At 40.7% G+C, this 14105-nt stretch overlaps 1 protein-coding gene across 1 annotated transcript in view; it reads right to left on the reverse strand.

Annotated features, from left to right (window-relative positions):
* atp6ap2 (ATPase H+ transporting accessory protein 2) overlaps positions 1-14105 on the reverse strand; it is a 56167-nt gene that overhangs the window by 4904 nt on the left and 37158 nt on the right. The window contains exons 6-7 of the mRNA XM_072260471.1: positions 12000-12053; positions 8865-9014 (exon numbers count right to left, since the gene is read on the reverse strand). Of these exons, the coding sequence (XP_072116572.1) occupies positions 8865-9014; positions 12000-12053 (204 nt within the window). The remainder of the gene's footprint in view (positions 1-8864; positions 9015-11999; positions 12054-14105) is intronic.

Below are 14105 nucleotides of genomic sequence, written 5' to 3' on the forward strand. Positions count from 1 at the left end.
AAGAACAGGAGCATGCCAACAACTACCATTTTGCATTAATACCTCCCAAACCCCCAGATTCCCACAAAATACCCACAGATGTTTATCACCTGCCTACACATCAGGATAAATCTGTAGTGGCCAATTAACTGCCATCCTGCACAGATACCATAGTACTAAGACAGAACCCATGCAGTCACAGGAGAATATGCAAACTCCATTCACACAGCACACAATGTCAGGATTGAACATGGGTGTCTGGATTACATCAGCAAGCCCTTTGGACTAGAATCCCACGTGAAACTTTGTTAAAGGTCTTACTGAAGTCAATGTTGCCACAATATCCAACAATGGGAACATTATCTCCATGTTCACTTCCAACATCAATGTTATGTGGAAATTTGACATTATTGAACACAGAACCGTACAGCCCACAATGAGTTTCCAACTGTTTAATATACTCTCAAGATCAACCTATCCCTTCCCATCTACAGAGCCTCCATTTTTCTTCACTCATGTACCTACCTAAGAGTCTCTTGCATATCCCTAATGTATCTGCCTCTACAACCACCCCTGAAAGGGTGTTCCATGCACCTACAACTGCAAAACACACATAACCTGACATTCCCCCTACATTTTTCAAACACCTTTAAGTTATGCCTCCTCAAATTAACCATTTCCACCCTGGGAAAAATTTGACTGTCAACTCTCAACTTCTACATCTATCACCCTCTTCCTCTCCAGAGAGAAAAGCCTGAGCTCGCTCAACCCATCTTCATAAGATATGCTGTCTAATTCACACTTCCTTGTCCGAACTATAATGAGATGATCAGAACTGAACAGTGGTCTAACCGGAGTTTTACAGGTTCAACCTTCCAATGTAAATCAGTTCACTTTTCCTGATTGAACTCCATCTGTCACATCTCAGCCCAGCTCTGCATTGTATCAATGTCCCATTGTAACTTATGACAATCTTCTATACTATTCACAACACCACCAACCTTCATGTCATCTGTAAACTTAGTAACCCACCCTTTCAGTTCCCCATCCAGGTTATTCCGAACTCCGGCTGAACATAGAGGTGTACTCCCTACCTAAAGCATGGGACACTGACTTCATCTCTGGGAACAGAACAGTTCTCATCTTAGGAGAAGTCTCATCTTAGGCATCAAGAGCACAAAGACCGCTTATGCACAAAAATTCAGGAACACCTGTCTAATAATAGAGTACATGGCTGGGCAGCAAGGGCATTACTGACTACGTAAAGAAAAACAGCATTGACTGTACCAGTGACATCTTCCTCCCTGATGCTCTAAACAACTTTAATGCAAGCTTTATTCAAGGCATGCAACACAAACACTGGCCATGAAAGCTACAACGCCCCTCCCAGGTAAGCAGCCAGCCTGTAACAGCAGCAGACATGAGAAGGACTCTGCCAAGAGTCAACCCATGTAAGACAGCCGGGCCAGATAACATCCCAGGCTGAATATTCAGGGATGTGTGCCCACCAGCTCACAAACTTCTTCAACACATCTCTCAGCCAGGCTGATGTCCTTGCACGTTTCAAGTCAGTCACCAATATCCCTCTACCAAAGAACTCCACACCTTCAGAACTGAAGACTACCACTGGCACTGACACCAATCATCATGAAGTGCTTTGAATGGCTGGTAATGCAACATATTAAAAATTCTATTCCTACCTCATTGGACACGAATCAATAGGTTTACTGACAGAACTGCTCTACAACAGATGCCATAGCATCTGTCATGTCCTTGGCCTTGACACACCCAGAAAACGAGACAACACCAAATACTTCTACGCAATAGCATCACTCAGCAACTCTATGGCTGCAAGAATGGTGAGTCGAATAGAACACCTGCCTGAATATAATAAATGCCAATCACTGAAAACTCACCTTTTACAAACTTTTGGACTATCGAAGTCTGAGCATGCTAAACAGTTGCTCTACTTGCAAAGCCATTGCCAATGGACCATATGCTTCTCTCCTGGGAAATCACAGTCCTTCTTTTATTTTTAAAGAACTCTTCATGCAGCAAATGGCTGATGAAGTTTGCATAGGTCTCGCTGATACACCCATGAAGTACTAAAGGGAGCTTGTTTAATATGGCTGATGGTCTACACTCAGCTAGGCAGTGGTGCATCGTTCTTCCTCCTTTCTCTACTCAATAAACCTGATCAGCAAGGCTCCCAACACAAGAACACCTGCGGCTGTGAACCAGGCGACTCCAGGCCAGTTTTTAACCATACTCGTTTTAGTATGAATGCTAGGAAGTGCCGACCGCCTTGCAACTTCAACAGTGCCAGTGCATCGGGACATCAGAGGTTTGTGAATACCATAGGTTCCAGCTGCCAGGGTCATCTACTATTACTTACAGACACCCTTTCAGGGTGACACTTCTTGTATGACATGGGTGCTCAAGTGAGTGCACTGCCACTATTGCCTATTAATAAGAAGGCAAAGAGTGATGAAGCCTCACTGGAGGCCACCAATGGCAGCTGGATCCAGACTTACAGGACATGATGGGTGATGCTCCTTTTCAGTGGGTGATGTTACTTCGTCCTGGCTAAAGTGGCTAAACCGATGCTCAGTGCAGATTCCCTGTGTGCCCAAGGACTATCAGTTGATCTTAAGAACTGCTGGCTTGTCAATGTCAAGGACTTTGGGTCGTTAACCTGCTCCCCCAGTAAGTTCCCCACAACAACTCTGTCAACCACAAGCACTCCCACATGTGAGTTTACTTCACCGCTGGGTAAATTCCCAAACCTCACCAAGCCCACGTTCTCCACTACTGTCACAAAATATGGGGTTCAGCATCACATTTCTTCAACCGGCCCACCATCCTTGCCCACATGTGTACACTGACCCAGAAAAGCTGGCAACCACGAGGGCTGAGTTTGTGAATGTGGAAAGACCTGTCATTGAATGCCGGTTGAATCGTCCCTGGACTTCACCCCTCTATGTAGTCTGATGGTGGTTGCCACCCAAGCAGCATTACTGATGCCTAATGAGGCCTCGACATCCCCGATCGTTACCCAGTTCCATACATCCAAGTCTTTTCAGCGTGTTTAGCTGAAAGTAAATTTTTTCCCCATTAGGTACCTGTATGCTCAGAGGACATTCACAAAATGGCTGTGATAACCCCACTTGGCTTTTGAGTTTCTGCACATGCGACATGGGCTGAAAAATGCAACAGACTTCCAATGGCTGATGGACTTAGATTTTCTTTTTGTTTACCTGGATGACGTGCTTGTCGCCAGCACGTCCAAATCCGAAAATGTATCTCGTCTCCGCATACTTTGAGCACTTGAGTCAACATGGGTTGATTATTAACCTTGCTAAATTCCATTTTGGGTTGTCAATCACTGACTCGCTCAGTTATCGCATCTCCGCAGAAGGTGCAAAAACGCCTCCCATCAAAAGTAGCCACTATTACAGGTTTCCCTTTGCCTCACACTGCTAAAAAAAACTATAGGAGTTTTTAGGCATGGTGAATTTCTACCACCGCTTCATTCCATGAGTTGCCCAACTTATGCTTTCCCTGTATAGTGTGCTTAAAGACAATACCCCCAATCATGTGCTGATCAGCAGACAAGACCAGGACATTTGATGATACCAAACAAGCTCTTTCCAATGTGATGCTACTGGTGCACCTGCTGTCCAGTGCACCCATAGCCATTACTATGCTGTGCAAGAGCAGTTGGTCAGAGGCGTGTGGCAGCCTCTCACCTTCTTTTGGTGGCAGCTCTATGCCCCCCACCCCAAAAGTTCAGCACGTTTGTCCATGAACTTGTCAGTCTATTTGGCTATCCAATATTTGTGTTTTCTTACAAAGTCTTCATGCATGCGATGGCCAAAATACCAGCTCCATGGTTTGCAAAGCCAACTGGCCTACATATCATTCAGGACTGTTAAACAACATATCAAGAGGAAAACTAATGCTATGGTCAATTGCCTCTCACGGCCAGCTGTTGAGGCCATACATAACAGGGTTAACTGTGCAGGAATAGCAGCCTACCAAGCTGCAGACCCAGAGGTCCAGGCTTACTGAACAGCAGTCTCGGGCCTTCGGTTGTCTTAACATCAAGTTTTGGGAGCTGGGGTTTCTCTCCTGATGTCTCAACTGGTCGCCTTCACCCCATAGTGCCCACACAATGGAGGCGGACTGTTTTTGATTCCTCTTGCATCTAGGCCAGAAGGCTTCACAGAAACTGGTTGCACTAAAGTTCATGTGGCATGGCCTTTGAAAGGACGTGCATGATTGTACGTACCTGTGTGGAGTGCCAGTGGGTAAAAATTAACTGTCATGTTCAGGCACCATTGCTACCTTTTGAGGTCCTGAGTTAACGGTTTGATCATGTTAATGTTGACCTCACTGGTCCTCTTCTCTCCCCCCACCCCCCCAACCACCAAGTGGCCAGAGGTCATCCCCCTAGCATCGATGATGGACGCAGACGTGTCTCGGATCTTCATCAGCACCCGGGTTATTCTGTTTGGTAGCCCATCTGATGTTTCCTGACTGCAGTTCAATTCATTTCAGACCTCTGGGCTGCGGTGGCCCAGACCCTCGACATCAGGGTACATTACATCACAGCTTATCACCCGCAGTCCAACGGCCTATATGAGTGGTTTAACCGCTCCCGAAAGGCTGTTCTGAGGGCTTCTCTGATGAATGTGTGTTAACATGATCATCTCCCATGGGTACCGCTGGGGCTCAGAACAGCTCCAAAAGAAGACCTGCAGTCGTCCACGGCTGAGTCGGAATATGGGAAGCCATTTACAAGTTCCAGGTGATTTCAATCCCAACACCATTACTGCTTTGTCACCTTCTCAACAGTATTACACACCTCAGTAAATTCAGTTCCTTTTCACCTACTCCAACCCAACAGCGCTCTTGGGTTCCTGTTGAACTATATTCTGCTTCATTTGCTTTTGTCTGCCAAGATGCACAACAACATTTCCTTTGGTCCCTTAACACATCCTTAACAATCAACTCCAACATCTTCCCAACCACTGATGTCAGACTAATTGGCCTATACTTTCCCTTCTTCTGCCTCCCTCCCTTCTTAAAGTGCAGTGACATTAGAAATTTTACAATTCTGTGGGCCCATTCCAGAATTTAGTAATTCTTAAAAGATCATTACTAATGCTTCCACAATCTTTCAGAACCCTAGGGTGCAGACTATCTGGTTCAGGTGATTTATCTATCTGCAGACCTTTCAGTTTAAGGACTTCCCCTACCTCCTCCAACTACAGGCATATGTTGTTTCTTTTATCTCTGAACAGTCCTACCCTCACTATAGTCATTCTACTGTCCATTGCATGTATGTATAATGGCTTGGGTTTTCCTTAATCCTTCTCACTAAGTAGGATATTCATGCTCTTATTTTCTCATCACTATAGGCAAAACATTCCTTCGAGCTCCTCAATGAATATTAATATTGCCACATTAGCACGACTGGTGAGGAGAGGTGTTCCTGCAGTAAATAACTCTGGCACATTTAGCCCTCCAGCTTCTATCCCTGCAGCTATTCCAGCTGTTCCTTAGAAAATACAGATTCTACTGGGTATGTTGTCTTGATTATTTAACGAAATTGGAAAACAAGTGAATTCAGAAAACTACTTTCAGAGTACCATCTTTCTACAAAGTCCACTTCTAGCTCCAAGTCTATTCTTAAGCTCCTTCTTGGCTACCTTGTAACTGTCTAGAGCCTCGTCTGATCCTTGCTTCCTCAACCTTAAGTAAACTTCTTTCTTCCCTTTGACTAGATGTTCCACATCTTTTGTCAACCATACTTCCTCTACCTTTCCATCCTTCCCCTGCCTCAAAAAGGGACAAACATATCCAGTACCCCCAGCAAGGATTCCGTTAACAACCTCCACATTTCCACTATGCATTTCCCTGCACCTCATATACCGTCTAGGTAGTCTCCAGCCCCTTGGTATGAACATAGAATTCTCCAACTTCCGGTAATTCCCTCCCACTCCATTCCCCTATCCCTATGTCACTCTGCCCCCTCCCCCAGCTGCCTATCACCTCCCTCATGGTTCTGCCTCCTTCTACTACCCATTGTTTTCCCCTATTCTTTCTTTACCTTTCCTGCCTATCACCTCCCTGCCTCCCCTCCCCCACCCCTTTATCTTTCCCCTTACTGGTTTTTCACCTGGAACCTACCAGCCTTCTCCTTCCCACCCTCCCCCCAGCTTCTTTATAGGGCCTCTGCCCCTTCCCTCTACAGTTCTGATGAAGGGTTCTGGTCCGAAATGTTGACCGATCTTTTCCACAGATGCTGCCCGACCTGCTGAGTTCCTCCAGCGTGTTGTGAGTGTTGCATTTCCTTGAATACACCCATTCCTAATTTTGCTCTGAAGTTCCTGTCTAATACCCTCATAATTTGTTCTCTCCCAATAAAATACTTTCCCTTATTGTCTGTTCCTATCCCTGTCAAAGACAATGGTAAAGGTCAGGGAGTAGTGATCACTGTCTCTGGAATGCTCACCCAACGAAGGTACTGACACCTGATCGTTTATTGCCTGGTACCATATCCAGTATGACCTCTCCACTGGTCAGCCTGTCTTCATATTATGTCAGGATTACTTCCTGGACATGCCTAACATATTCTGCCCCATTTAAACTTTTTACATTGAAGTGGTGCCAATCAATATTAAGGAAATTGAAGTCACCATGACAACACTTATTTTTATGCACCTTTTCAAAAGATGTCTCTTGATTTGCACCTCTGTCTGTTGCTGTGGGTATAGTGGGTGGGGGGTGGCAGTTCTGTAGAATACTCTTGAGAATGAATGCTCCCTTCCTGTTTCTGACTTCTACCCACACTGCTATTGCTCCTTCTTGACACCTTCAGGGGCTTGAGTATTTAGTAACAAAAACCATGAAGCATTGAAATAATTTTGGCATTTGTTGAGATAACGTTCATGACTTAACACTTGTGAAAAAAATGGGCATATAATTTCCATTCCACTATGGGTACAAAAAAGAAATTGCTGGCTACTAAAAGTATAATTAATGCAATCTCTTGACTTGTGATCCGCATTTTAATATGAAGCTCTTTGCTGGTCTCCCAAAACAAAATTTGACATAGCTAAACTTCTGCTCAGATAGCAAGAACAACGAAATAGACATCTCAAGGGACATTCTTTAGCCATTAAAATATGGTTGAAGAGTAATCAATATCACAAAATTGTGTACAGGATGCTTTTCAGAGCTACAATAATGATAGCAAATCTATTTATTATAGGAGTTGAAAATGCTGGGCCAAACACTGAAATAATTGTGTTCAAAATTCTATTATGGATGTACAGTTTGAAAAAGCTCAAATTAGCTCTACATTAATTTCTGGTAAAAACAATACAGAACAAAATTGATGCAATGTCTATCTAACAGTATTACAGAATGAAAATGAATAGAAGTTAAACGTAGAAACATTTTAATCACATACGTTCTAGGTGGAACAAACCAATCTCAGAAGAGTATTATGTACAAGTTACAACTCAGTGCATCTTGTATGACTAGTATTAAAATGGCAATTCATAGTGTAAATATAAAAAGTTGTAACAGCAAAATACTCCATTTCTATAAATATTCCATTACATTACTCATATTTGAAACCAATTTAATATTGCACAAATTCTTATGTTTAAAAACACAAAACTTCCAGTATATCTCCAATCTCAGTATTAGTCCCAATATTTTAAAGTGAAAGTTTCCAGATTAAAACATATCTGAAATACAATGTCTAGGCAAAACTGGATTTTTTTTTTCCCCAATTGGCATTTAGGTTGGGCTGTACTTAACATGTTAAATTAAGCTTGCTTTATAAAAGAGAAATTTTAAAATTAAAAACAGATAAGCAACAATCATTTTGCAGTGCTATATTAAATCCCAACAGGATTACTATAACAGGTCTTCTAAACTGGAAAAAGATGCACCACGTTTGAGGCAATGATTTCAAAGACAGTTGCAAAATTAAAGTGCACAAATCATATTGAGCTGCTAATTGTTCAAACAAAAATAATACCAGCAAAGGCCAACAAGCCACACCAAGGATGTTGTTATCCACTCATTCAATACTTTTTCCAAGTTGGCAGTCATATTTAACAGTCATTTACTTAAGTCTAAGCCAGGACCCTTTGCAAAAAATGAAAGCAATTCCATTCATCTGTCCCATGATGAATGCAGTCAACACCACAAAGTTACCACATATAGCTGGAAAACAAATTCAATTTTTGCCTCTTCTGTTTTCCATTGACAGGTAAAAATTGTAAGTGTAATTTCCCGAAATCATAAGTGGCATTTCTGGAATTTTCTAGAGAATAAACAGTAGCTTAAGGTTGAACATTTCCTGCCTGTGCAGTATTGGGCTTTTGTAATTTCCATTACCCCTTACCATTTCAGATTATGCATCATTCTTATTCCAAGGTTCAAGAATACTATCAGAAAATGTGTACATATATTTTCAGCAAGTTTGTTTAAATGCTATTTTAATTGTTATTACCTAATCTACAGCTAAAATGGGATATTATGAAGTAAAAATAGGTTTAAACCCATTGATAGCTGATTCTAACACAAATACAAGCTAGTATTAAAATAGATTATTCTAGTAGTGCATTTAATTTCATGTCATTCTCTGGAAAAGGTTCAAATAATGCTGAAAGCAGCCATTCCATAAACAAAAAAAACTCTGCTGATAGTTATCATAGTTGCAATTTGATACTATCTAGTGAAAGAAATATCAAAACATTCTTAACCCTTAGCTTGCTACAAGAAATGGAAGTGCAACACTGTCAATATTTGTATACATGACAGATCACTGAAAGCTAGCCCCAGTGATTTTTTTTTTTTACCTTCTGGATGACGGAAGCCAAAATTTTTGCAGCATCACGAAACTGCAGGGAGTCCTGTCCGTAATGTTTTATGATCTCTTCCAGACCTGCCAGCTCCAGTGAATAAAGGTCAGGTGAATGGTCTTTTGCCAAATGTTTGTGAACCGATAGCTGTGGGAATATTTTACACCCAAGGTTATTTATTTATTTTAAAAGAGTACCCATTATTGCAAAGCTGTGCACTGCAGCCAGAATGTGTGTGTATCAGCTGCACAATAAGGCATATACTGTAGGTTCTGAAAGTCCACTTTTGAATTTCATGGTATTAAACTTGAAACATCAACTTTTTTTCCAAAACCTTCACACACTTACATCCCACCAAACAGCACCATAAAGATCAAAGTACTTTCAAAGACATTGTAGGAGCCATATATCTATTTTCTGCCTGTTCAAGCCATGTATTTGTTTTCTGTCTATATTGTACTTCGTGACGAGTTTATTATGATAATCCGTCACATGGGTTGGGATGTGGTAGAAGCTGAGAAAATTCATGTTTTCACGCTTTGTTAGTTGCTTAGTCTACTGCAGAGGAGAAGGGCCATACAGTAAGTTTTTTTTGTTGACCGCTACTGGGACATCATTGGAATACTAACTTCACTTAAATACATATATAACGGCAATCCTGATTATCACTAATTAGAATGCTTAGTTACTCTGATTTGAACACTAAGATCGCAAAATCGCTAACAACAGAAAATCTGCAGATGCTGGAAATTCAAGCAACACACACAAAATGCTGGGCTGAAACACTGACTGTACTCTTTTCCATAGATGCTGCCTGGCCTGCTGAGTTCCTCCAGCATTTTGTGTGTGTTGCCACATCTCTAATTTAGTTACATTAGTTTTTTTTCATCTCTGGTTTTGTAATAAAGGATCGAAAGTACCTTTTTCAACTTTGGAACTTCATTATTTTGGAAGCGTGTCCTACAGTGTCAATCTCCTGGCTTAATCTCTCAGTGGTTTTGGTATGTTTTTAAAGTAACTGTTACAGACATACTTAACAGGTGATAGGAGTTAGGAAAGCACATTAATAGAAAAATGGTGTGGAAAACTTTCATCTGAGGTCAACAGCTCCAAGAGAGACAGTAAAGAGATGTGTAGACACTACAGATGTTGAAGGAAATTTGATTACAATATTAGACTATGAACTAATTTACACTTCAGCATTTTTAAACAATTTTTATGTACAAGACCAAAGCTCAGAAGAAATTTTGAACACTTTAAATGAATGCAAATAATATGACGAGGATGAATTAACAGTATTAAAGGAAGAAAATCAATTCAACCTGTCGCTTAAAGACATGCAAAATATTCACCGTTCGCTGCTTTGCATGCAGGCTGTGGGATTCCTCCCTTAAAACTTAGCTTTTATATTTAAGGCACTTAGCAAAACTTACCTCCGGTTTATCCTCAGCTCCTTTGGCTTACTGTATTTTGTTTGATAAAACTACTATACAGAACCTTGGGAATTCTAGCAAATTATTAGGTGCAATACCGTTGCAAGTTATTACCATAAACAGGTAGAACTGAATGCAGTGCTGCATTTTTTGTTTTCTTTTTAAAATATATTCATTAAAGGAACGTAGGTTTCAGAGGCTGAGGCAGCATTAAATTGCCGATCACTAATTGCCCTTGTAAAGGCGGTGCTGAGCTGCTGCAGTTTGTGAAGTAGGAGTATGCCCGTAAATGCTATTAGGGAGAGGATTTGAGAACTCTGACCCAGTAAATATGAGGGAATCGCAATACATTTCCAACTCAGGATGATGCACAGATTGAAATACAATTTTAGGTGGAAACCCATGCTTTTGCTGGCCTTGTCCTTCTAGCTGATAAAGATCATGCGTTTGGAAGACGCTATCCAAGGAGTATTGGTGAGCTGCTGCTGTGCTTCAGTGGGGGAATGGGTGAATTGTTGTGATTAGGATGCCAAACAAGTGGCACCCTATTCTCAAAATGAGTGTCCTGTATATTGCCGAGCTTCTTGTGTTACTGAAGTTGCACTTATCTGAGCAAGTGCAGAGTACTTCACACTTTGACACAAGCCTTGTTGATGGCAGACAGGCTTTAAAGAATAAAGAGGCAAGTTATCCAAGATTCCTAGCCTCTTCCCTATTTTTGTAGCCATATTATGTATATAGCTATCCCAGTTCAGTTTCTGGTCAATGGTAACCCTCAGAAAGTGGGGGGATTTAGTGGATGGCGATAACGTTAAATATAAAAGTATTTTAGCTAGATTTTTAAAAAAATTGAATACCACACAATATCCATTGTCTAAGCCTTACTACATTTGGGCATTTAGCTGAGGATTGCTTCAAAGTTGTAAATGGTGCTAAACATCAGTAAATATCCCTACTTCTAACTACATGAATGCACTGAAGCTATTAGGTGGAGTGTAGATGAAAATACAGGTGATGGATAAGGTGCAGATTTTGAAACTTAATGCAAGTTCAACAGAATGCAACATTTTTAATATGGCCTCATGCAAACTCAGCTGCAGAAAATATTTACAACAAACCCTGAAAATCATTTTAGTCATTCCGTAAATTATTCAATCATTCCAGAAGTTGGCATAAGGTCAAGACAACTACTGCAGTCACATGGGGCATCAATTTGTTACCACGGGTCTATTATGAATAAGATCAAATCAAAGCACAAATAAGCATAAGCAGAAGAGGCAAAGAAAATTACTGTAGTGTTAACCAAACAAACAGCAAGTAGTAATTGCTGGAGATCTGTGGGCTGTAAACATGAGCTGTCATAAGCCAATTTTTTTTATAAATGTAATTGCTGAACTCTGCAGGAAATAAGGCTAACTTCACAAACAGATGGCTTCATGTTCAAGTTAGGAACTTCCTGTGCCCCAAGAATCAACCACGTTATGAAGTTACTAAATATTGCGCTCAGTTGACAATGATTGCTCAGCAAAATGCTGACAGTAATACGTCTCACTTATTAAGCACCTGTACATTTTTTGAAAAGATTAAACTTAAGAATGCTCACTTACTAATCTTTTAACCTGCTAAAAAGGTTTGAATGAAAATATTATACCCTGTATGGAATAATTTTTTTCCCAATGTAAAGTTGTTCTTAACTCACCAATGCAGAAATATCATGAAGAACTTGCAGTTCAGAAAAGAACAAAAGATCAACCTAAAAATAAACACAAGCAGCTTTTAGAATACATAGGGTAGTGGTGCGCATGATGTACTCTACAAAATGGATAAACTGTAAAATAAAATTCAAAATATTTTACTAAAACCATAGCTCCAAAACAACTAAATATGCAAATAAGGTACAGAAAATGTCTTCTTATGGGCTTAAGTTAGTAATCTGTAGATCTACATCTTGAGCTGCATTGGCATATTAACAGTCATACAGCACAGAAACAATTGCTTCAGTTCTCCATGTCTTGTATGATTGGGACGCTCTACCTTCAAACATCTCAAACCATCTTACCCATTGCCCTTAAAGGAAGGGGATTCATTTTCAGGTTACAATTTAATAACATATTTCGCTATCATAAATACAATGAAACAATCAATATTTGCCATCACAACTTATTGAAACTACGACCTTTAGGTTTCTGCACATGTAGTTTAAACGGAAAAAAGTTCCAAAGTTGCTATCAGTGATTTGATACTCATGCTCATGGGACTTATTTAAACTGAAAACCTTTTATAGCATAAAATCTGAGCTATTAATTAGAATACATAGTGTATAGTTTTAGTCTCCTTAACCAAAATTGGATAAACTTGCCATAGAGTGCAAAGATTCACTATATTGGTTCAATGGATTACAGGCTTGCCATAAGGGAAATTTGATCAAGTAGAGTAAGAGTGCGTTCTCTGGAGTTTAGAACAAAAGACAACCTCACTGAAACTGAGCCTACGTAGTAGCTTCAGTTATGGGTAGGCCATTTAATCACAAGTAGGAAAACCTCATCTAGAACCTTTGCATCTCTATAACATTGTTTGTTTACAATAGAGATCGACAATTAAGGGGAAGTTAAGATATGGAGAGAGCTCCAAATTAAAAGATCAACCATGATTTTGATGAATGATGGAGCAGGCACAAAATGCAGACCGACTAGCCCCATGTTTTATTAATGCTTTATCAATTATTACTGCTTAGCAAATTATCTGGCCCTATAACCCGAAATAATTCGTAAGAGATCTCGTTTATAATGCAGCTTTTATTAAGAGTCATAGAAAAGCACAGCACAGAAACAGGCTCTTCAGCCCCATAACCATGTGGCTTGGCATAGCTCAAATACCATCTACAAATTTGCTGACGATACAGCCATTGTTGGTAGAATCTTAGTGTGACGCAAGGGCATACAGGAGTGAGATATGCCAACTAGTCGAGTGGTGCCACAGCAAAAACCTGGCACTCAACGTCAGTAAGAGGAAAGAGCTGATTGAGGACTTCAAGAAGGGCAAGGCGAAGGAACATATACCAATCCTCAGAGGGATCATAAGTGGAGAGAGTGAGCAGCTTTAAGTTCCTGAGCATCAAGATCTCGGAGAATCTAACCTGGTCCCAACATATTGATGTAATCATAAAGGTAGCAAGACAGTGGCTATACTTTATTAGGAGTTTGAAAAGATTTGGCATGTCAACAAATACACTCAAAAACTTCTATAGTTGTACCATGGAGAGCATTCTGACAGGCTGCATCACTGGTATGGAGGGGCTACTGCACAAGACCGAAAGAAGCTGCAGAAGGTTGTAAATCTAGTCAGCTCCATCTTGGGCACTAGCCTACAAAGTATCCAGGACATCTTTAGGGAGCAGTGTCTCAAAAAAGGCAGCACCCATTATTAAGGACCTCCAGCACCCAGGGCATGCCCTTTTCTCACTGTTACCATCAGGTAGGAGATGCAGAAGCCTGAAAGCACATACTCAGCAATTCAGGAATAGCTCCTTCCCCTTTTTCATCCATGACCTTTAGTTATTGTCCCACCCAATCTCAGCGGAAAAAACCTGCTTGTACTTACCATCCATACCCCTCAATTTAGTATACATCTACAAATCTCTTTCAATCTTCTATATTCCAAGGAATAAAGTCCTAACCTATCCAATCTTTTCATTTAACTCGGGTCTTCCAGACCCAACAACATCCTTATAGATTTTCACAGTAGTCTTTCAACCTTATTTACATCTTTCCTGTAGGGAGGTGACCAAAACTGCACACAATACTCC

The sequence above is a fragment of the Mobula birostris genome, chromosome 6, assembly GCF_030028105.1.
Source record: "Mobula birostris isolate sMobBir1 chromosome 6, sMobBir1.hap1, whole genome shotgun sequence".
Lineage (NCBI taxonomy): Eukaryota > Metazoa > Chordata > Chondrichthyes > Myliobatiformes > Myliobatidae > Mobula > Mobula birostris.